This window comes from Urocampus carinirostris, chromosome 20, assembly GCF_059441175.1.
Source record: "Urocampus carinirostris isolate Australia breed hairy pipefish chromosome 20, RoL_Ucar_1.0, whole genome shotgun sequence".
NCBI classification, from domain to species: Eukaryota; Metazoa; Chordata; class Actinopteri; order Syngnathiformes; family Syngnathidae; genus Urocampus; species Urocampus carinirostris.
In genome coordinates this window covers 20,541,572-20,566,890 of record NC_142368.1, presented here as the reverse complement: position 1 = coordinate 20,566,890, position 25,319 = coordinate 20,541,572, and the positions used below count along the sequence as shown (strand labels likewise).

The following is a 25,319-nucleotide window of genomic DNA, read 5'->3' as shown; positions in this document are numbered from 1 at the left end:
GCCCATAGAGTTCCTTTTTATTGGATTAAATCACAGCACAGGGTGTAGTGCAGCCATGTTGTCAGGAACACAATACATGCTACAAAATAATCCTTGTACATTTTTGCTTACAGTTGGCATCTTCGCAATAACACACTTAAAATCAACCCTTCCGGAAAAATGGTCGAGTTGAAACTACACCGCTGAAGAATATAGCTGCGTATATTGGGACACATTTGCTAACCGAAACAGCAGAGCGCGTGGAGTACGAGTTTATTTACTGAAAGTTATTGATGAGGTTTGTGATGCTATGTAGTAGAAAAATGTTAACTTCAATTATTGACCACAGCTGGACGAGGAAAAAAATCAAAGTCAAACTGTAGGTCTAGTGTTAAGTCATACTGATATGGAACCTGCAAGCTTTTGACATAAAAAGGAAAGAAGAAATAGACACTTTTATGTGAAATTCCATATGATTTTCAGTCATTTTTACATAGCTTTTTTGGTTGTTGATCATTTCAGTTTGTATGTTCCTTTATATCCCGATGTTGATATAATCCATTTTAACATTGATTTCAATATAACCATGACTAAAATTGTGGAAGTTATTTGAAATGCAATACAATGCTGTAAATGGTCTTTTGGGGGGGATGCAGCAACAATAATCTTGCGTCCTGGGCAATATTAATCAATACTCAATCATGATTTTTCAATAGTCTTTAGCCGCTCTACTGTACAAAGACACATGCATGCTCCCACAGTCAAAGCAGTCGGTTAAGGAAAAAATAAATCCTCCCTGGTATTAGTAAGGCTTTCCAGGATGCAAAAAGACGGCAGACGGAGTTTTAAGGCAGAACCTAAAGGCATGCAAATTACAATTACACATCATTTTCTATTTATTTTGCATTCTTCAGAAGGTTTTTTGTTTTGTTTTCTCATCTAACGCTAATATTCCACGGGCAGAGGCGGGCGCGTTTGCAAAGGTGGCAGCTCTTTGTAAACACTTACGGATAGCATCGAAACCAGGAATCAAGTATAGTGTTCCAAGCGTCACGTGGCTTTTCAAGCGGCAGCCATATTGGATTACGAACTAGTTACAATTGAACTCAACTTTGACTTCTCTCACCCAGGTACTGACAATCTTGTTATATGTTTCAAGGCTTTTATAGGTTTAAAGCTTGTCGATAGTGTACAGGTTTGGTCGGTCAAGTAGTTTACAATATCTAGGTATGAAATTGCAGGTAAAACGTAAGGATCCGATGAAATTGCTCGTTTTTTTTTTTTAATCAAAAAAAGATTAATTTCTTACATTTTCCTTGTATCCAGTCCTCAAAAACCCATCTTAACTAATGAAGTATGTGGATCGATTGGTAGTTCTCCGTTTTTGCTTGTACTCCAATATGGTTGTGTCATGATTACTGATGTGACTCAGCAGTGACCGCTCTTTGGCGCCAACTGCCGCGGCTTGCGATTGGCTCCTGATCAGTACTTGTACCCACTCCTGTCTGTCCCCTTTTGTCATTCCGTCTGCGAACCTCAGTTAACACTAGGCAAGCCTTTTCTACCCTGACTCCCACCTGTCCCGTTTTTTGCTCCTGTCTGTCCCCCGGTTTCGACCTATTTTTGACCCCGACCACGTCTTCTCTTCTATTCTGGCTTCCGACCACGTTTTGCCTCTCCTGTCCCGGCTACTGACCCGTTTTCCGTCCCGACACCGCCATCGCTCACCACGGAAGATCCATTTCAGCGTCCGGAACACAGAGTATCAGAGCGACCTGCTTCCCGCGTCTAGCAATCACCGGATCGTCGGCGTAGCCCTTCCTCTTTCCTTTAATAAAACTTGTGAGAAACGTAACGCAATTGGGTCCCGTTTCCGTTCTGGCCCTGACAGGTTGCTGCTTAAAAAGTCACGAAAATACAGGTCTCTGTGACTTACCCACATTTTTTCTCGTATCTCGTTTTCAAAACACCATCTAAACTTGTAAAGTATGCCAATCGATTTGTATTTGCATCATTTTCCATTGTCGCTTGTAATCCAGTATTCACGTTAATGTTGTCATTTACCCTTAACTATTCCTCGTATCTCATCTTTGATACATAGCCTAAACTAATAAAGTACGCCGATCAATTTGTAGCTCCATCTTTTTCCGTTTCCTCTTGTAATCCAATAGGGCCACGGCTTAAAATGTCACAAAAATACAGGTGAATATTTTTTCCCCTCGTAGTTTATTTGGTCTTCAAAAGCCTGTCTAAACTGATAAAGTACGCAGATAGATTTGTACTTGCTTCTTCCATTGTTGCTTGTAATCCACCATTGCCGTCATTTCAAAAGTCATGAAATACAAGTCCATGTTATTATTTTCCTTAGATTAAATCTTCAAAACTCCATCCAAACTCATAAAGTACGCTGATTGATTTGTAGTTTTATGTTCTTACTTTTCCGCTCGTAAGCCAATTTGGCTGCTGCTTAAAATTTTACAATTAAAATTCGGGTCTATGCTGTAGTTACCTTCAAATCTGCTCGTATCTATTCTTCGAAAGTCACTCCAACCTCATGTGTCTCGTTATTGTTTGAAGTCAGCAGGTTCTTCTTGTGTATTGTATGTTTGATAGCACTAGCCCTTTAAGTGACTAAGGAAGTTGTGTTCGGTTGGAGGTAAATACGGAAGTAGAAGGACATGTTGAAAGAAAATAGTGAGTCCAACTGCCTGTTCACATCTCATGCCATCGGGATGTTTCTGCTCTGGGCCTTCGCTAGGAAAATGGTAGTTGACTTGTGACTCCAAGAGCCAAGAAGAAATCTGCAGGCTCGAGTGCGTTCTCTATTTGGGTCCCTGTGCTGTGGAAAGTTCTCCGCCTTGAGATATGATCTGCAACCTCAGTGGAAGTGTTTAAATATATCTTTAACACACACTTCTATTTGATGACTTCTCCCACACTCGGTCACCTTGTGAGGAAGAAGGACAAACCTGGATGAGTCACGGACCAGCACCTGGACCTGAAGCACATGTCATCATCTGCATTGACTAGCTGGCTGAAATGAGAAGCTGTGTCATCGCTGTTTTGGACCTCTTGAACAACTTTACTTTTTCCCTTTGTTTATTGTTGATAACGTTTTGTGTACTGTCACCCAGTGCAACATCTATTGCAGCCTGGTTATCCTGGAAGGGGGATTACCCCTTTTGTCCCTTCTCTAGGTTTCTTATTTTCATTATGATGAGGTTTTTTAATTTTTCCTTGCTCGCATGCAGGTTTCAGATCAGTGGATGTTGTAGTGCTCAGACATTTTGTGATACGGGCCTTGACAAATAAATGTGATTTGAATCGCCCTATTATTCTTCTGCCCTTGGTTTACGTCAAAGATAGCTAGATGGATTCCCAGTATGCTCAACACATTTGGCTTCTAAAAACTCTGAAGACTCACTATTTACTTCTGACCAAACATAACTTACTTAGTCTCTTAAAGGACCCTTAATCAATAACAGAACAACGTGGATCAATTTGTAAATTAATCTTTGTCCATTTTCGCTTGTAATCCAATAGGACCGCCTCTTAAAAGTCATGTAACCCTCGGAACACTAAGCGGGAAATCCGGTGCTGCACAATTGAATTAAAATTGAAAGATAGGGCTTCAAGGGAGGGGGACATTGCACACTCCACATTTTGGCATTAAAATAATTTCAATATATATTTAAATATATGTATATATTATTTGTGCGTGGCGTTAATATACAGTGGCATATTCTGTGTGTATTTTGTTTTTTTGTCAAAGCAAAGAACATTCTCATGCACACGAGTGTTTCAAATACAAGAAGCGAGATCCATTGAAAGGTAGTCCGAGCATATTTTTTTTCGACCGTTCAGTGGAAATAGCTGCAAACTGAATGGAACATGGAATTCTTTCTGTGCAGTCCGTCGGCGGCGTTCGCTCGGGGTTTTCCGCTCCTCCCTTGATGGTTTTTGATTTTATTTTTGAAGGTCGCACTGCAGGAGTAGTACGATGGACGGGTCACTTTTGGCCGCCTCTTTGAATTCCTCCAGCGAGATCTGGTCATCGTTGTTTTTATCCATCTTAGAAAAGATCTTGTCCACTCGTTGCTCGGGCGTCAGGCCGTCCTCGTTCATCTTCATCATGATCACTGTGCCCACCATTTTGTAGATTGCCTGGCGGGAGATAAACATTGTCAGCGTTATCTTGAAATATTTGTGTAACCCCTTTGACTCATTCAGTGCCATAACATATAAATATTTTCAGAAGCATTGTCCCTGAGTGCCAAATCAGAAAAATATGTTGGTTTTTTTTTGTTTTATCAAAAAAAAAAAACATTGTAAGGGCTTTGGGAATGATTTCAGTATGATACTTAACCAGAAGATTCCAGGAATGGCGTTGATCAGATATTTGTGCATTGAGGAGAACCCACTTCCTCGTGTTGCTTCCTCCATCCAGGGATTGAGAGTGTGTGGGCGGCCCCCAAGTGACTGAAAAGGTGTAATCGCATCACCGAAAACCTGGGGCACTGAAAAGTTCTTGCAAAGTTCATGCTCAAGTTCTGTGTTTTTGCAATAAAATGTTATATTGCAAGAAAAGTGCCTTTGTATGTATGGAAATCATTGCTTATATATTGTAGATATCACAAATTAAAAAAACAGCCAAGGGGAAGTTGTGCTTGAAATGCATTCTTTCACAAAAAGCAGTTGTTCTCAGAAGTTTTCTTGGAAATGCGTATTTTCAAGAAACTTAGCAATGCTCAACTGTTGTTTACTAAACATTGGGAAAAGCTAAAAAAAATACCTTTTTAAAAAAAAAATGAAAAATGGGGTTTGAGCTTTCTTTTGATATGTCCTATGCCTATATGGCTTCAGAACCAAATCTTCTGAAGACCTTCAAAATTGAGTCAATTTGGCAAAAATTGATGGCACCCGTACGTCCCATTTGAAGGATATGTCTGGCATTTGAATGAGTAAAACAGTGAGTTTGAAATAAATAAAGGGATAAGTCGACATTAGATAAAATATTAAAAGAATGGTAGGAAACATATTGTAGTAAATACTTCATCTCATCTCAATCTCATTAGCCGTACCGCTTATCCTCATTAGGGTCGCGGGGGGGCTGGAGCCCATCCCAGCTATCTCTGGGCAGTGGGCAGGGGACACCCTGAACTGGTTGCCAGCCAATCGCAGGGCACACAGGGACAGACAACTCATTCGCTCATTCACACCTAGGGACAATTGGAACCGGCCAATTCACCTGAAATGCATGTTTTTGGAGCGTGGGAGGAAACCGGAGTGCCCGGAGGAAACCCACGCAAGCACGGCTAGAACATACAAACTCCGCACAGAAAGTCTGGAGCTGGATTTGAACCCACGACAGGTTCCCATGACATGAACTGTGCCGCACAAGCGATAACCACTGCGCCGCCGTGCTGCCCGTAAATACTTCATCATATCGCTAAATTATCGAATAAATTGAATTATTTTAAATATCGAACGATAATTTGTTATTCCATGTTTCAACAAAGTTTTGTAAGAAAATACTTCATAGCAAGAACCGATATTTTAACGTATGTTAGAATGTGTCATGGATGATATCCGTTGACCACTAGGGTCAAAGGGGCACTATTTCCAGTGGTGTGTATTGGGCAAGTACAGCCTCGCACTGGCAACTGCGTGTTAGGCGAATGTGCTAACCACCGCACTACGTAAACACGTCATAGATAGGTAAATTAATTTTGCATGTGGTCACACATTGGTTTATTTAAACATCCGTAATTAATTGCACAATTTATTCAGCAATTTATTTGATTAAAATATAATTAATTGTTTAAACTTCATTAATTCACAAGAACTCCCTTATTTATACAGCTGTCCTATATCTTAATCTTGTAAGTATTCATTTCATTGCTGTTACGCCTTCTCCCTGTAGAAAGCGCTAACTGACCATAAAATATGCATAGCCACTTGCTTGTTTTGGGAACTCACAGACCAAAAGCCTTAAGCTTAAAGGAGGAAATACAATGCAAGGAATGCCGGGAAAGGTGTGAATTAGCAAAGAACAAACTTTGAGATATCAAGAAGGTAAATGCGGGCTCCAATTCAGTCTATCAATGTCACAATATAGAGTTTTTGATGATTATAGTGACACAGCCTGGTGGTGCCCATTTTAAGTTGCACCAGGTCGTTTACTGGGAAATATTGGTTTGCAAATTTTTTTTTAAATACAAAGACTGTCATGATTACCGATGTGAATCACCTGTGCCCGCTCCAACCTCCGCAGGTTTTGATTGGCTCCCTGTCACTATTTGAACCCAGTCCTGTGAATCCCCTGTGGTCAGTCCGTCTGCGAATCTCCATGTATACTAGGCAAGCCTTTTTCGACCCTGACTCACGCCGGTCCAGTTTTTTGCTCCTGTTTGTCTCCCGCTACAACCTGTTTTGATCCCGACCACGTCTGCTCTCCCGTCCCGACTTACGACCCGTTTTGGATCCCGACCACGTCTGCTCTTCCAGTCCCGGCTACCGACCAGTTTTCCGCCCCTGACACCACCATCGCTCGCTACGGAAGATCCACTTTCGTGTTCGGATCACAATCCGAGTACGAAATCGACTTGCTTCCCGCGCCCAGCAAACACCGGATCGTGGGCGCAGCCCTTCCTCTCTTTGAATAAAACTTGTGGTAAACGTCACGCAAGTGGGTCCTGTTTCTGTTCTGGTCCTAACAAAAGACGGATTTATTTATCTTCTTAAGTTGAATAATAGTTTTTGGGGTAGGGATTTGCTCCCAGATATGAACCAGATAGTATTGGTTTCCACCTCCTGATCTAACTCAGATCCAGCACCCTCATCATCAGATTGCTGTTTTTATCAGTATTTACAACTATGAAATAAAATACTAAAATCGTGTCACTAGTAGCGTATACTGTGATTATAACCGGATATTTAATATGGATTTTTGAGTCCTACCTCGATGATCTCCAGCATCTCAACCCGCGTGATCTTGCCGTCACCATCCAGGTCATACATGTTGAAGGCCCAGTTGAGCTTCTGCTCAAAGCTGCCCCGAGACGTGATGGACAAAGCGCAGATAAACTCTCTGAAGTCGATGGTGCCATCGCTGTTCTTGTCGAAGGTCCGAAAGGCGTGTTGGGCGAACTTGGACGCGTCACCATATGGGAAAAACTACAACAAAGAGGGGAGATTGGAAATAAAAATATTGTAAAAGAAAGAAAAACCTTAGAGAGCATTAACATAGCCCAAATCATTGCCTGTCTGGAGGACATTTTTGGATCAGGATACCTCAGTGCAGCCAACAACAATATATAGGATTGCTTTCGCCCTGGCCACCACCGCTTTGACCTTCTACTCTCTGGGAGAGGCACCAGGTCCCTTAGAACAATTACTGACAGGTTCAGAGACAGTTTCTTCTCCAGGGCCATCATGTGTTCAGGGAAATTGGCGGCGCAGTGGTTAGTGCGTGTGCAGGCATAGTTCTAAGGTCTTGGGAACCTCCTGTGTGGGTTCAAATCCAGCCATTGGACTTCCTGTGCGGAGTTTGTATGTTCTCCCCGTGCTTGCGTGGGATTCCTCCGGGCATTCCGGTTTCCTCCCACATTCCAAAGACAAGCATTTCAGGTGGATTGGCCGGTCCAAATTGTCCGTAGGTGTGAATGAGCAAGCGAGTTGTCTGTCCCTGTGTGGCCTGCTACTGGCTGGCAACCAGTTCAGGGTGTCCCCTGCCCACTCCCTGATGATTGCTGGGATGGGCTCCAGCACCCCCGCGACCCTACTGAGGATAAGCGGTGCAGCTAATGAGATGAGATGAGATTTTATTTTGGACGTATTTCTGGAAATACTGCAATCCCTTGCTACTTTGCACCTCGTACTTTGCAGCCTCAGTGATAAATATTCCGGAACCCATTATACCAAATATTGCTACGAGCATTTTTGTCAAGCCTGGCACCTCCTTTTTGAAGTTATGTCCACCAAAAAGTGAACTGCACATATGTGGCCGCAATCCATTATCCCGTTTGCAGCAATATGCGATCATGTGAGCGCACTTTTTCCGGCATCGGCCCTTTTTTTTTGTCGTTACTTCTGCCTAAAATTGACCACACTTGTGCGACAGCAATACATTATTCCTGATTGCCTATTGTTGCGAGTCAGGGCCAAGTGAGCACACTTTTGACGGGCCTGGTGGCTGTTTATCTGCCGTTTATTCCGCCTAAAATGAACTGTACACAATCAGACACGATCCATTATCCTCAATCCCATATTGCTGTGAATGGGACCGACAAAAAGTACTTTTTAAGTCAAATGTATTTGTAAAGTACTTCTCAGTCAACTAATTGACACTTAAGGTTCTCTGTAAAACATTCAGTCTACAATAGAGAAAAGAAAATCCTCTTCTTTTTCCTCACCCAGTTACTAAAAAAAAACAGATACATCGACTCACACAATGGTTCAGATCAAATAAACACAAAATAAATAATAATTAAAACAAAATAATAAAATAAAAATTATTACAGCAAGGCACAGAGTAACCATGTGGGGAAAGTGATCTGAGGGAGGCTCATCCACACTGATAGAGATGGCAGCAGATGGCCACAGTAGGGATTTTTAGCCATCGAACCATACCCTACCACATATTGAAACACTGAAATAAAATAAAAAATCAACAGAACTAAGGCATACAATTGTGAAACAGAAAATAAAAAAATATTAAAACAAAGAGTTTAAAGTAAAACAAAATAAACTAATTAAAAATGATGAATTAAAAGTCATATTAAAAGTGAATCAGCCACCTGGAAGGCATGTCGTTCTGGTCCACCTAAAATTAAATGCTCGAATCCATTATCCCCGGTCGATTATTGCTAAGAACAGGAGCCGTCAGAGTGCATTTTTTCAGTTCAATGAGTAATCAATGGCAATGAAGACGATTCTAATTGTAATTCAAAATCTGCACAAAAAAGCCAATGAGGACACGCCGGTTGCAAGGAAAATCCTATTATTGATGAATCCTATTGTGTTTCCAGGCAACAGTGCGCCAGTGATGGGGCTTTATTTAAATCCAGCCAGCTGATAAGTGGAAAAACGGTCCGCTGCGACCTCACGCTAACGGGACACATTGTTCCTGTGAAGACTGACTGTGACTGAGTGTGTGTGAGGCGCTGACATATATTCACTCGGAGAGGGGAAAAAAAGCAGGACCGGAAACGTATGGGTGTGTGGGTGGGGTATCAATTTAATATTAGATGTGACAGAGTCACGCAACACAGCCAACTATGGACCCTACCCGTGCACGCCTTTTGGCCCTCAGATCTCTTCTTCCTTCACAAAGAATTGATGACTTTGAACAATGTCAGTGCAGCGGCAAATGATTCTTTTCTGGGGTGCTATATTAATTATGAATCTGTGTTATGCACATGCTGAAAATGTGCAGGAAACCCAGCGTAACTCTGACGCACGATGTATCAGTTACGCCTTATCACTCTCCAGTTATGACGTTTTTGAAGCTTAGAGCGCTGATAAGGGACCCGACAGGCTCTCTATGGTTCGTAACTTCGTACACCCTTTTCATTGCCAAATTGAAGCAATTTTTAAGGACTTCAAAATTTCCAATTTCTCTGGTATCATTAGGAGAATAAATATGGCGTGAAAAATGTATAGTTGTCCGGTCTGGCCGTGACAACTATATGATTTTTAGATTTTGAGTAAATTGCAAAAATACTTGTGAATCTAAACAATACACAGGAAAATCCGTATCCCCATATAGAAGTTGGGTAAAAATGTCGGCAATGTGCAGCTTACATTTTCAGTTGCAGGAAGTATAAGAATACACATTTAATAGTGCTCTGTTTAGGTGTAGCATACACCTGTCCTCGTGGGCGCGTCCCTTGGAGGTGGTGATGACATACTAAACTAGTGAGAGCTGCTGTTAATAACTAGGGAAGAAGAAATGCAATTGCAAAGCGAAACCCCCAGAGAGCAGTGTCTATGTCATTTTTAGATAAACTTGTTTAATTTTTCTTCATTCATTCGTGGTCTAAAGAGTCAAACTGCCGAGAAACATGGTAACAATTTCAAGCATTTACAAGCAGTTCACCCAAAATTTAATCACTTTGAAAAGCTTGAAAACACAATGTTTGAATTCAATCATTTCCAAGTATTTCAAGAACCCGTTCAAACTCAATAATAATAAAAGAAGATATACTGTGCGAATCATGTATTTTGCCAAAGCACAAATATATTGTGCAATTCACATAAGCGATTTTTAATCTTGCGTGTGCATTTACCAATATTATTTTTAGATCCTGAGTAAATCACAATTATGTTTGTTTTTGAGACAAATCCCTACCCATATAAGTGTTGGGTAAAGATTACATATAGTTTACATTTTCAGGTGCAGGAAGTTCTTCTCATTACAATTAACCACTGGGAAACGCTATCTTAATTTTTTTGAATATTCATAATCTATAAGCAATTTTTGCACTAATAAACATTTCATAGTGCCCTGTTTAGGTCTAGCATGCAAACTGCAGGGGGCAATGATGTTTCATAGGAAAATGCCGTGCAAACTAATGCCAGGTCCCGTTAGTCACAAAGAAGGAAGAAATGCAATGGCAAACGTAGCCATCAGAGAGCCGTGTCGGCATCATTACTGGGCAGACTTGTTAAGAAACATGGAAATCATTTCAAGCATTGACAAGCTTTTCACAAATATTCAAGCATGTTTCAACCCTTGAAAACACATCATCAAAATTCAAATTCAAGCATTTCAAGGATTTTAAGCACCTGCACCCACCCCGTGTCTCTCTTTGATAGTCATTTTCCTTCTTTTGAAGGGACCATTTACCATTTGTTTTCTTATTAAGCACCAATAGCACAGTGTTTGTTTGTTTTTTTCACCTCGACATTAGTGCACATGACTTCTGGGAAGTAGTTATGTCATCAGGTCATTTCTTAAAGGCACATTGTGTTAAACATTCAATAATTGTACAGTTTAATTGTGGGACACCAGCCAGGCCACATTTGACCCTGAATCTGTAATGTGCTCCTTTTTTTTAAGAACTACCGGAGAGCCCAAATCATTGGTAGCCATGGCAAAAAAGTGTCGTGTTGGCTGCATTTCAGGCTTCAGCCTCTCGTGTCAGCACTGCTTTATGTAAGAGGTCCTCTCACGCAGACTTGCTCCAGCACAACGTTTAGTATGTATTCTGTTGATTATGCATATATGGTATTTTATTCCTTCTATGCAAAGGGAAAAATGTAAACAATAGGAATTACAGTCAGACTAAAGTTCTGCTGCGTGCTATTATAGGACTTATTGTGTGTGTTTGGTTTTGAAATAAAATCTTGAAGGCTATAATCAATGACAACAGAATCAAATAAGCTACACAAGCAAAATGGTGCATTCAATGGACCATCACAATGCCTAAAACTTTGGTTTTCTTGGTTTCATGAAGTAAAGGGTCTTTTGACGAATGTCTAAAAGGACACAACAGTACAACAGAATTGCGTATACAGTACTCCTAGCTAAATTGCTAAAGCAACACAAGCAAAATGGTGCATTCCATGTATGGTCACAATGTTGGAAACTTCGTTTTTGTTTTATTATGTTAAAGGTCCTTTGGCCAATGTCTGAAAGGGCACAAAACTACAACAGAATTGCAAACATTATTTGCTAGCTGCTAGAGCTACACAAGCAAAACGGTGCATTCAATAGATTGTCACTATGTCGGAAACTTTGGTTTTCTTCTTTTATGAAGGGTATTTTGGCCATTATCTGACAGGACTCAAAACTAAAACAGATTCGCCTACGCCACTTGCTAAATTGTTAATGCTACAAAAGCAAAACCGTGGATTTAATGGATAGTTCCAATGTTGAAAACTTAGTTATTTCCTCTTTTTATGAAGAAATGGTTCGTTTTCAAGGACTAGCAATTGGCTGCTTATGTTGTCATGATACAAGAACTCTGTGGAGGCTAATGTAAATTAGCTGATGTGTTGTTCACAAAGAAAACATTGATTCTGCAGGGTCTTAAGGAAATTCAAGCACGAGAGAAAGGGGAAGAACAAAATTTAGTTCACTACATATTAGGGATAGTTTCATTTTTTTCCCAGTCTCCATCGGTTTTACTTCCAAGATAAATATGTCACAATATAATCCATTTACACGCAATTTGCAGCTCCCCGAACTGCGACAGAACGGAAAATGCAACCGTTCTTCTGCCCGTTTGAAATCCTGACCCTCGCGAGCTCATCACTGGAAGCTTTTAAGCTGCAAGATGTCTGTCCGGCTTAGCTGTTATCTGAAGAGCAGCATGCAAACACAAACGTGGATCTACGGGCTGCTGCAAAGTGGAAGGAGGGGTGCTTTATTTTTAAACCTTAACTTGCTAAAATCTTTTCTCACTCTTCTGATGAGCTTCTTTGTGGAATTTTCAGCGAAGGACCAGATTCCGCATCTGTTATTCGGCGTCGAGGAAAATAATTCGAACGTCTCCGCTGTGTCTACAAACCTCATCTTGTAAATCCCAGCCAATCACAAAACCAGTATCCTGCTGTTAGTGTGAAGCTAAAAGTTTTGGACAAAAAATGGGGAAAAAAGGGTAAAATGTGAGGTACTCAAGCATGACCCCTGAGGCACGCCACTCCATCTTTTTACTCATGGGTTTTTTTAGATCCTGCCTTTTTCAGAATAATACTGACACCCAAATTTCGAATATTCATCAATACCACTTACTAATTCAATTCGCAGATACAATTCCCTTACATTGGCAAAAATGTGGCTTATATTTATCTTTAAAATACCTTTAAGCCCAACTAAACAATATTATATTTTCATCAATCTAATTGAAGTATTCAATCGGGATGTTTATCAATACTTTTATATTTCTAAATGTACTATATTTTTATCCTATTTTACTATACTTTTCCTCACTTTTCAATACATATGACTAAACATCTACTATTAAAAATACAGATCTTAAGTAAATTGCAAATATATTTGTTTTTGAGACAAATTTCTCAGCTAGGTGTTGGGTAAAAAAACGACAGTAATATGATGTAACTTACATTTTTAGTTGCAGGAAGTTCTTCTCATCACAATTTACCATTGGGAAACGCTACCCTAATTTTTTGCATGGCCCATATATGCATTGGTACATAATACTTGCACTACTACACGTTTCATAGTGCCCTGTTTAGGTGTAGCGTGCCCCTGTCCTCTTGGGTATGACCTTTATGGGACGATAACACTCCATAAGACAATGCCATTAATACTAATGCCAGCTGCCGTTAATCACAAGGGAAGAAGAAATGTAATGGCAAAGTGAAGCCACCTGAGAGCAGTGGCAATGTTATTTTTAAGCAGACTTTTTGAGAAACGTGGCAAAAGTTTCAAACATTTACAAGCACTTCACCCAAAATTCAAACAGTTTTCAAACCTTGAAAAAGCATCAGTAAAATTGAAGAATTTCAAGGATTCCAACCTCCCGTGCAAACTCTGTAAAAAAGAGTGTGTTTTTTCTAATCATTAATAATATTTTTTAATTTTATAATGAAGAATAAGAAGTTAAAATCCTGTGAACCCCTGCATGAAATAGTACGGTCTGCTTCTAGGTTATGAGACTGTTGGACCGTGACTCCGGCCAAAACTTTTTCCCTTTTTCTTTTCCGGTTGGGAAGCGATGCGTGCGGCGCATTGGCATTTAAAAGAAGCGCACTTGTGACCTGTGTGGCCGTGCAGGAAGGTCCTTACGTAACGCCTGGACCCTCTGGCACTTCCTGGCACTGCTTATAAAAGATGGATGCTCATTCTTGCACGATTCACAATTCCGGCTGGCATGGAAACGCTGAAGAATTTGACAATGCAAGGTTGAAAATAAGTAAATAAAGTCGGCCTACCTTGACGTAGAGCTGCTGGAACTCTTCCAGGTTGAGACGTCCGGTGGGACAGTCTTTAAGGAAGCCCTTGTACCACTGCTTCAGCTCGTGCTCATTGAATTCGGTATTCTTCACTAGATCTTCCATCACCTCAGGGGTCAGCTTGCTGTTCTGTTTCCCCATTTTGCCTGCATGCACAACAAATGATTTTAAATTAACAGTTAACTCAAAAGCCTTAAAGATTGACCTCTTATTTTGTTGCTTTAACTTAAAAAGCACTAAAATGGAGACATTCTTTCAGAAGTCAGCTGAAATATTTGAATCGTAAAATGCAATGTAAGATTTGAGCTCAAGAGTTAAAAGCTGAGTGTTAACTTTCGAATTAACTCAAGAGTCTTAAAGCTGTAACTACTGTTTTGGCACTTTAACTTAAACAGCACTAGCATGCATTCCATCTGAAGTGAGATGATAAATTTGATTAGTAAAATGTTGAGTTAGAAAATAGGGTTGAAGCTCGAGAGTTAAAAGGTTGATGTTAACGCACCAATTAACTAAGAGCCTTAAACCTTTAACATCAATTTCAGCAGTTTAATTCTGACAGCACTAAAACAGGGGCATTCCATCAGAAGTCCGAAGAAATATTTAAACTGTAAAATGTCAAGATAAGAAAATGGATTTGAACTCATGGGTTAAAAATCCAGTGTTCACTCAAGATTAAAATCAAGAGCCTTAAAACGTTACCTCCAGTTTTGGTGCTTTAATTTTAACAGCACGAGAATGCATTCCTTCAGAAATCAGATGAAATATTTAAACAGTTAAACGTTAAGTTAGACCAACTTGATGGTTTGAAACCTGACTGTTAACTCAAGAGTTAACTCAGGAGTCTTAACTGCTTCAACTCCAGTTTTTGCACTTTAAATTAAACAACACTAAAACTATTCCATCATAAGTCAGATGAAATATTTCAACAGTAAAATGTCAAGATATAAAATAGTATTTTAGCTCAATGGCTAAAAGGCCAGTGTTAACTCAAGAGTTAACTCAAGAGCCTTAAAGCTTTAACTTCCGTTTCAGCTAACCTTCAGAGCCCTAACTTAAAAGAATTCTGTCAGAAGTCAGATGAAATATTGGAACTGTAAAATGTCAACTTGGGAAATTGTATTTTAACTGAATGGCTTAAAACTCAGTGTTGACTCAAGAATAAACTGAAAAATTTAACTCCGGATTCAGTTCCTTAAAGCCTTATCTTTGACAGCAATAAATTAGTGAAGTCAAGTCATGTTTATTTGTATAGCCTTTAATCACAGGAAGTTTCAAAGGGATGTACAGACTACAGACTATTACATACGATCTATTTACCCTGGTCATATCCCTCGAAAGGGGTGACCGACAGCAAGACAACACATACAAAAATAAAAAGATAAAAAGGGAGAAAGTAGCAAAAAAATTAAAAAAACACACACACACACAATTTTTGGACCATGGCCAAACCAAATGCCCAAACACCCAAACAAGTTAAGCACCTCGGCATCCAAGTTGGTCATGCTTTTGTCCCTCAGGACACAAGAAAGCGACCATGTCACTCGGGTCAGGGTGACACAACACTCTTCTGTTCAACAGCAGGGCCCAAGAGCTTTCACTGGTTTACCCCTGCCGCATCATACTGGTGCCCTGCCCATCCCTTAGAACGCGTCAAAACATCCCACTATCCTTTCACAACACCTCTCCACTCATTCCTATCACCAACAAGAGCTCGACCTTCCACTATATTTAGACGTCTTTCCTGGAGTGCACTCATAACACCATGCATCCACATCAATCGCAGCCTTCCTCTTGGTCTCCTTCCATTGACTTCTGATCTGTAGATCCTCTTCAACATTCGCTCCTCATCCATCCTCTCCATGTGTCCAAACCAACCGAGTACTCTATTACATACTACAGACTGTTATTACACCATCACCTGATTTAAAACTTATATGGGGGCAAAGAAAATCTCAGAATGTCAGCATGAGGAAAATGAAGAAACATTAAGAAGGGAACACACATGAGGTCATCCCGCTTCCAGGACTACCAGGCTGCAATGGATATTGCAAGGGCATCAACAAACAAAAAACAGGCATCGTCAACATGAAATATAAATCATTCCTAAGGCTATAGAATGTTCTAGTGTTTTAAGCCTGTCTTTAAACAGTTCCTCTGAGCTTATAGATTGAATCACAGAGGGAAGAGCATTCCACAGCCCTGAGGCCCGAATGGAGAACGCTCTCTAACCTGCGGATCTCTTGTTGGCTCTTGTATCACTAGTAGGCCAGCCTTGTAAAAGCGTGAAGTCAGATCAAAACTTTGTCAAAGTAGAAAATTAAGAAAAAATATATCAAAACAAGAACATAATAATATTTCAAAATAATATTCTAATTTTGGGCAGCATGGCAGCGCAGTGGTTAGCGCATGTGCGGCACAGTTCATTTCTTGGGAACCTCCTGCGTGGGTTCAAATCCAACTCCAGACTTCCTGTGCGGAGTTTGTATGTTCTCCCCGTGCTTGCGTGGGTTTCCTCCGGGCACTCTGGTTTCCTCCCACATTCCAAAAACATGCATTTCAGGTGAATTGGTCGGTCCAAATTGTCCCTAGGTGTAAATGAGCGAGTGAGTTGTCTGTCCCCGTGTGCCCTGTGATTGGCTGGCAACCAGTTCAGGGTGTCCCCTGCCCACTGCCCGATGATTGCTGGGATGGGCTCCGGCACCCCCGCAACCCTACTGAGGATAAGCGGTAAGGCTAATGAGATGAGATGAGATGAATATTCTAATTTTGCAAATGTAAGAACAAATATTTAAGGTAGAAAATGTAAAGTCTATATTGTGAATCACAAAATATTATTTCGTGATTCGTCAACGTTTTTACAACATATTTGTAATATTTTTTTAATATTTACAATCATATTTTTCCATTTTTTTTCTAACTGGACTTTATTTTAGTGTGTTTGTAGAAATGAACAGCAAAAAAAATCGAAAAAAAGAGTAAAAAAACAACAACACACACTAATAACAAGTGTTTTAGTTGGTCATTCTCCTTTTTGTCAGTCATGGCATTAAAACAACACTTGGCACGAGACGACAGTTGGCATAAGCTGGTTTTCATTGTGCACTCTGGCACACGAGTGTGCCACATTTCCCTTTTCATTTCCAGCGCACAATGAATGCTGACTCACAGTTCTTGTGAAATGTTTCCAGTCAGAAGTACTCGATTACTTTGTTTCGTATTGGAAGAAGACTACCTTAAATCCTTAAATATTATCAGTTTTAGCAACGTCTGCAGCCATAAGAAATAACAAATTTAAAGCATTGTAAAAATTTATTTTAATTTTAACAGCTCATCCAATTTTAGTTTTCACATATATCATCGATTTTTTCTTCAGAATGGTATCAAGTGCTCACCTCTTGAGTAGTTAATGATACTGATAACAAGTATTAAGAAATAAAAAAAAGCAAATTTAAGAAAATTACTGTGTCTTTTTTTTTTCTTCTGTAAACTTCAAAAAAGCAATGTGAATTGCCTAAAATAGAGCTCAAAACCTTTTTTTCCCAGTCATTCTGGTAATTTTAACGGAGTAAAAAAATGAACACAACCCAACTGTCATGATTACCGATGTGAATCGCCTGTGCCCGCTCTTTTGGCGCCAACTGCCTTGGACCCTGATTGGCTTCCTGTCCCTATTTAAACCCACTCCTATCTGTCCCCTTTTGTCGGTCCGTCTGCGAACCTCAGTTAACACTAGGCAAGCCTTTTTTCGACACTGACTCCCACCTGTTTTTTGCTCCCGTCCGTCCCCCGGCTTCGACCCGTTTTTGATCCTGACCACGTCTACTCTCCCCTCCCGGCTATCGACCTCTTTTTGTCCCCGACTACGTCTACTCGTCTTTCTTGGCTTACGACTCGCTTCACACCCCGACCACGTTTTTGCTCACCTGTCCCGCATACTGACCCGTTTTTCCGTTCCCGACACCGCCATCGTTCACCACGGAAGATTCACTTCCGCGTTCAGAGCGACCTGCTTCCTGATTGCGGGCGCAACCCTTTCTCTTTCTTCCAATAAAACTTGGGAGAAATGCAACGCAAGTGGGTCCTGTCTCCGTTCTGGTCTCGACGTTAACAAAATAAATAAATTTTAAAAACCTGATTCTTTTTAAAATGTTTATACAATAAGTGGTTTTAAAACCATATTTAAGTTATTTCTGCTTACTTTTTCCCCAAAAAATTACACATCACTCAATTCACCATTTTCTTTCTAAGTATTTCATATGGAAACGTTTTCATAGAAAAGAGAAAAGTACTCTCCTAAAGACACAAACCTAAATAAAAACAAAACTAACACAAGTGTTTTATTAATTAAGTAATTCTAAAGGTTTTTTTTCTGGAAAAATAAGAATCTAAAATAGACAAGATGAATACGATAGTGTCAGGTCACCATTTAAGTCAGCACAGACAGGCATAGGAAGTTAACTAAAATGCCTGACATAAGCACTGGTATCGATGCCTGGTTTTGATGCCTGATTTCACTCCTCGCCTATCCTTCTAGTCACTTTTGTTTTTTCGTTGGCAACTTGATACAATGCCACACTATCAAATTATGCAGAAAATAATGATAATAATAATAATGTTTTCTGTGAAGTGACGTACATGCTACAACCTCACTTGTGTTAAACATTACTTTCCTCTGTATCACGATTATGCAGATGTTCAAATTGTCCATTTTAAACTGCCAACATAAAAACATCTGATCCTGGCATTGACAATTAATAATGTCCTCGAAATAAGGACTGGTACCACTCCTTTCACATCCTTATATTGACTTTCTTTTTTTCGATTGCAACTTCTGAAAACGCCAAAGTGTAAATAAAAGATCTATTTTCTGTCCAACGATGTACACCACACTACCTCTCTTAGCTCCATCATCTCCAATTAGTTTTTTGGGGTATGGTTCAACGTGCAATGCGAAAACTGCAACGACATAATTGAGACGGGAGGAAAAAGACCAATGACGTACAGTCGCCAGCACTTCTGAAGACGTATCGCCAAGGTTGAGCAAACATCCCATGCGACCAGACTGGCCCCACACAGAAAGGCAGGCTTGTGGGATGTGGGATGGCGATTACATAACAAGGGCTCCCTTACCATCGCTTGCTCGCACGGGGATGACCTTGAGACCGAGCCCTCACAATAGCTTGGACAAAGCTGTTTGATTGCAAAGACATATGGCCATTGCACTTGAGTCTGAGTGGATTTTTGTGTGGTGGGGGTGTCAGCATGCTGGGTTAGCGAGGGTGCAATGATTATGGAGATAAGATGAGGAGGAGGTGTGGTCGACATGCACTGGTCGATAAAAAGTGGCAGAAGATGGAAACCTCGTCTTGCTTTGTCTCTCAGAATTCTTAATTCTACTTGCAATGAATGTAAACAAGTCCAAGTATCCTCTTCACTTTTATTGTTCGGAGAATGTTGTGAACATGTTCTCCTAAACATTGATCTTCGTGTCACAGTCATCTAAACACTCCAAAGCGGGCAGAAAGAATGACGCACTCGGTTGCATCATGCAGGTAAACAAGAAATATCACATAGATGCACAAATAGATAACAGCGTGTCATGTCTTACCTGAAACTCGAATAGTAAATTCCCTTCTAACGTGTAGTGTGGTCCAAAACTGCGGGGGAAAGAAGAGCACCCTCTCAGTCAAGGTACGAGCTTGTTTCTTCTCGTCTTTTGCCCCCAAACCTATTCTTATTGTTTCTGAATTATGTTGATAGTTAGGTATATGAGATAGATTTGCAGGTGCGTAGGATGCTGCTGCTCGGCGCACACTGCCGCGATGCAACGAGCGAGGGAGAGATGCGCTTATCACACTCGCGCGCGTGCACGTGTTGCCGTGCAGGAACGCGCCGTGGCATAAAAAAGAAAAAAAAACACACTTTCGAATCCGAAGTTGACGGCAAAATAAGAGAAGCATCAAATGCGAGAGCCCTGAAATGTAATTACCGTATAAAATTAGTTGTTCGCTGACGTCATCCCCTTAGAAGTTTGGCATGTTAACAAGCTTGTCCCTGCGTCCTGTTTTCGGCTCACTACTTTAAATGGTAAGTCAATTTATGGTTACGTAAGATGACTGAATATAGTAATCAAACAAGTCCGGTATTTAGGACATACCACCCAGATATTCGCTAGCATTCTTACTAGCTAGTTAGCATACTCTGCTTTTTCTTCCTGTTAGATAGTCATTTCGGTACAGTTTGATGAATTGTGTAGTTGCATTCACAGTTAAGGGACTTGAGATCCAAAAGTGCAAAAAGGCTCGAATTTTGATACATCTGAAAAATAATTACAGTTTCAAATTGGTTGTAAGGTGACGCCATCCACTTAGCTGTTTTGCCCTACATGCCAACAAGCTTCATGTCGTAGCTTCGTCTCATCACTTTAAAGAGTAAGTTAATTAAGTAGGTTAACATTTATATTTTATAGTTGTTGTAACATATTTTAATCACTGAATATAAATAATAAAACAACTTGTGCATTAAAGAAATACATGCTACATATTGGTTAGCATGGCTTGTTAGCTAGTTAGCATGTTTGGTTTCTCTGCGTTTTGGCGCCAGAGTGGCTACATGCTAACTAGCTTTCGGTTAGTAGCTTCCTTTCTTCAGCTCCTCGTTCACTAAATTTAGGTTCATGATTTATGTTTCATATCTTTACGTGCACATACTCATTATGGATACTCTATATGTCTGAATAGAAATCATTAAACAAGATAAATTACAAAGCTCATTCATTAGCATGCCTTGCTCGCTAATTAGCCATCATGAATTTGAACTCCACCTAAGTTCCTTCAGTCTTAAAATTTCAGTAATCAAATGCAAGCAATATAATCCTAGGTAAGATTTCAAAACAACATTTGCCATTTGAAATTAAGACCAATTCCTGGTGTATTTTTTTAAACACCCAAAATGTATATCTTATGACATTTTGCAGTAATGGATGATAAGTGGGTATTTTTTTCTGGAAGACCTGAATGTAAGTTATTATTATTCTTCGACAGCATTGCAGCTGCTGACTACATTTCTGACTCCTTACTCTGAAGTGAATAACTGGTATGCCTTGATGTTTGTTTTGTCATGGACATTCAACATATAATCGGATTGTTTTTGAAACATGTTTCAGTTCTAAAGAAATGGATGTGCATGGAAGTGTGAGCCTTAAAGTAAAGACTGAAATTTATCTCTCCCCCAAAAGACTCAGGATAGACAAATCTATCACTGACAACAGTACAAGCACGTATGACCTCACAGATATGTTTACATTGCAAACTGTTGGCTCTTTTAGCTCACCTATGGAAACAGAGCTAATACGTTCAGAACAAAACCAACAAATTCCGGATGTTAAACCTTGCGAACAAATTCAAGACACTATTTCGGAGGTGAGACTTCTGGCTGAAGAGGTTACCAGTGAAGCGAGTTCTTTACTTCCTCCAAAAGAATATGATCACCTAAAAATGCTTGGGTACTGCATTTTGAAAGACACTACTTCAGATATGTCCAATCATCCTGAGAGTCAACTCTCAGAGAAATCACTTGAAGACAAACTTGCTGATTGCAGATTCCCTTCTAAAAAGGGATTGTCAAACGATGCTCAAGTACATGACTCTGCGACAAGTACTTGTGGCCAATCAGTTGCACTTGATGAATGTCATCAAAAGGATGGTTTTACTGATCCTATCTTGAAGGAGGAAGTGATACAAGAGGAGAGGCCGAGAAAAGAGTTCCAATTATTTCCCGTAATGTTGGCAGAAGATAAAAGAAAAGTGGGTATGTGTGAGAGTCATGAAAGTGACAATGTAACAAATGACATTGCTAACGATAAAGAAGAAAGCGACATCTCCTCTCCTGTTAAACCTACAGAAGTGTCACCTAGCTCTTGCCACTCTACAAGAGACATTTCACCAAAGACAGAAAGCCCAGATGATTATGTACCGGGAAATGGAAAGCACAGTGAGATGACAGATCGGAAAAGAGTTTATCACACGTCGACGGAAATCAGTAAAAAATCTGCTGAAGGAGATAATGAAGCAGACCCTCACAAAGTAATCGAGCCTGCAGTCCGGAGCAAAACTGGCAGTGAAGTTGAAGGGCATTGCTGTAACTCTGAGAGCATCACAGGTGAAGAATTGTCTCCATCAGTAATTGTCTGCGATCTAGAAATTCATCTTTCCCCTTCATCTAATGCTGGACCGTTAAAGTCGACAGTTCAGTCCCTCAACTGGAGCAGACCACAGCAGCATGAAGACAAAAAAGAGGACTTGAGTGAATCATTTTCCGTTCCCTCCTTTGGAGTGCGAAACACATTTGTCGGTGTAGACATCTGTCGTCAAGAATTTTGTTCTAGCATTACTGACCTATGTCTTCCAGCTGAGAATGGGAGACAACATCATTCGAATGAGCAGTCCAACTGTTCTCCCTTCAGCTGTAACTACCTGAAGGCCCAGCATGGTACACATTCACCATCTGAAACCGGGACATGTGATGAGTCAAGGGGAATCAAACAAGCTGAAGTGTTTATTCATCAAACTAAAACTAGCATTGAGGACATAAAAAGGGAAGAGGAAGCTACACATGACATCACATATCTTGGTTTTCGTGAAGACACACTTGAACGTAAAGATACGATTTTTTATTCATTAAGTGATGCTGTCGTACCCGTCCCTGATGAAATGAACCCCGGACAGCACTCAAAACACACAGATCAGATCAAAGCTCAAAACTGCATTGAAAGATTTGCTATATACACCCATTTGACAGAGGGCTTTGACAACTTCCACAAAATTCAACTGACACCAGATGAGAATGATGTTGTTGTCCAAGAAAATGCCTATCCTGACACCAGCTTGCCCATGCAGCTGATAACATTCCCACAAATGGACCACTTCGTGCTGGAAGCAGAGCCTGAACATGCACAAATGACAAAAGAGGTGAAGCAGGACCAGGTCCAGGAGGGAGGTGCCAAAGTTAAGTGTCACATTGAGAACTTAACCCATGGAGGTTCACCCATTGATGCCAACTACTGTCCTAAAGATTTACCAGAGGGGGACATGCTTGCTTCAGAGTTCTCAAGTGATTCTGCCGGGAGTCCACTCGCCGACCCGAGGCCGTGGCCAGAGTTTAATATGAAAAAAGAATTTGACTTGGTCCTAAAGGAACTAAATGTGTATTTCGAGATATGTAATAGTGAAAAAATGGCATTTGAGAAAGTCATACCACCTGAGCAGGGTGGTGATTTGCTGTGCAATGAAGTCTCAGAGAGCATGTGTCACCACTGCAGTCCGGAACTTGCACTCCACAGAGAGTCGGCTTTATGTGAGTACATTTTGTTTCATTTGGGCCTAATATTCTCAATGGCCCAAGACTATTAGGAAAATTACCTTTGGGGGAGACACTCAGAGGCAATTGTTGATATAATAACTCAATTTAGTCTTCCATTTAAATAGCACTCTCCCATTTTTTATTTAGTTATTGCAGAGAATTTCCTGTTGTTTCACAAGTGACACATACTCATCCTCTTAGATATTAAAGATGTAATTTGGACGGAGTTAATTCAAAATAGTTTGGATAACAACATTTAATCTTTAGTCAATTCTTAGTTGTGCTCATAAGTTAAATACCCTCATTGCTACCTCATGTTACACATCCTCATCCTTTTACATATGGAAGATGTAATTTGGAGGAAGTTGATTCAAAATAATTTGGATGTCAACATTTAATCTTTAGTCAGTTCTTAGTTGTTCTCATCATTGCTACCTCGTATTAAGTTTAACAGATACTTTTAACTTGTGTTTATTTTTTAGGTCCGGATAAAGACCGAAGCATTGAAATATGTTTACCAAATCCAGAGGTTTGTTACATAACCAACCGTGGAGGTGAACAGGAAGTGCCTGTTAGCTCCCACAAATCCCCAGACAGATTAAATCCTGGCACAGAGAGACACAGAGGTTGACTTTCTTTTTCACCTATTTATTTCTTTGTCTTATTGAGATTTCACGTTTCATTTTCTATAATTGTTTTCAAGCTTTTACTGTTGAAATTTTGAAATAGACTAAGTCTCCATGGTTTCAATAGGATATTTTTAAAAGGTCCATTTGGGAAAAAAATGTAACCCCTTGTCAGTATTCAGAGGTTAATTTCTCATCCTCGGTTACCTGCGGGGAAACGATAACGCTGGTATGAATGGAGAGGCGCATTGTATGTGGAGGAACAGATAACAAATAAAATGGGATTAGCCACTCACCCCCTGGCTGTGTCTCACTTTCAATATGTCGCTTTCAGAGCCCGAGCAGACAGAGCTGAAAAGGACAGCTTGGTCGCCGTCCTTCACGTGTCTCCCTCTCATGCAGCAGCAAAGCCACAGTGAGTCGCTGATAGTTATCTTAATTCAAAGGTGCTGATAATTGTTACTGTTATCACATGGCTTTTCCATTCACAAGACGGCTATCCTTTTGAAAGCTCCTTCCATTCAGTTTTTTTTTTTTTTTTTTTTTTTGGCAAAGTTATTTTCGTGTTTAACTCATGCAAACCAACAATTGCAAAGCTTGAATGACCAAACCATGTTGTCACGTTGTGTTTTTGTGTGCAAGCTTTATTGTGGGAGTCCAAAAGATTGGAACCCCTGAGGACTTGCACCCGGCCAATCCGACTCGGACTCTCCAAGAGAGCCAAGACTAAATCTCTGCACCGTTTCCAGCCATTCAAATGAACTTAAGTCTTTTGCTAATTTTGCAGTCGCATAAATGTTGCAGTAAGTTTTTTTGTTTTTTTTTCATACATTTGAATTTACAAGTTTGTGATACCAGCTATTTAAAAACATTTTCAATTATGTTCCCTCCTATTTCTGATACTTTTGAATCATTGTTATTGCTTTAACAATTCTCTCTTGTTGGCCTAATGAAATATTATTCTATTTATTAAATGTTCTAATATTTAAATAAAAAGGTTCATATGTGGTTTATAAAATCTAAAGCCTGCATTTCCTTCGTTATTGTGTATTTTCCCGTAGGTGCTTTTACACAATAAGCAACCCTAATGCTGTTGTGAGTGGGCGTCAAGTGAAGTATCCCTTGTGTGTTTTCCTTTCCCTTTTTTCTGAACAAGACCTCCACAAAGTAGGCATGAGAATTGTACTGGAAGTTGAATGCTAAGTGGAAATAGATATTCCCATGAAAACCTTCTGCACATATCATCAGTACAGAAAAACAACTACAAATATAGCAACTGTTCATGATATAAAATGTACATATACTAAGGTTTTATTATTCAGGTTTTTTTTCTAGGATCAAATTATTGCAGGACATACCAGAGTCATTTTTCCCAAAATACAAATACGACTATGATAAATCCTGCGTCTTTTAAATATATACAAAACAGTC

General features: G+C 40.0%; 2 protein-coding genes across 7 annotated transcripts; one reads left to right on the top strand and one right to left on the bottom strand.

Moving 5' to 3' along the window:
* On the bottom strand, nt 1–19,810 carry vsnl1a (visinin-like 1a). Its single transcript, XM_088325259.1, has 4 exons — nt 19,511–19,810; nt 13,882–14,048; nt 6,940–7,155; nt 1–4,143 (listed from the first exon to the last, which is right to left on the bottom strand). Exons 2-4 carry the CDS (start codon nt 14,041–14,043, stop codon nt 3,946–3,948), a joined length of 576 nt encoding a protein of 191 aa, XP_088181385.1. The 5' UTR covers nt 14,044–14,048; nt 19,511–19,810; the 3' UTR covers nt 1–3,945.
* Nucleotides 19,660–24,891, top strand: LOC148346535 (uncharacterized). Of its 6 annotated transcripts, XM_088325258.1 has the most exons (7): nt 19,660–19,989; nt 20,946–20,997; nt 21,068–21,711; nt 21,805–23,256; nt 23,745–23,888; nt 24,223–24,303; nt 24,531–24,891. In XM_088325258.1, the coding sequence occupies exons 3-7, from the start codon at nt 21,078–21,080 to the stop codon at nt 24,647–24,649; spliced, it is 2,430 nt and encodes an 809-aa protein (XP_088181384.1). In that variant the 5' UTR covers nt 19,660–19,989; nt 20,946–20,997; nt 21,068–21,077; the 3' UTR covers nt 24,650–24,891. The 6 variants fall into 6 exon arrangements, with proteins under 6 accessions (XP_088181384.1, XP_088181379.1, XP_088181382.1 ...); XM_088325253.1 differs by having other exon boundaries at nt 19,661–19,989; nt 21,068–23,256; nt 24,531–24,890; XM_088325254.1 differs by lacking the exon at nt 19,660–19,989 and adding an exon at nt 20,018–20,333 and having other exon boundaries at nt 21,068–23,256; nt 24,531–24,890.
* The last annotated feature ends 428 nt before the right edge of the window (nt 24,892–25,319 follow it).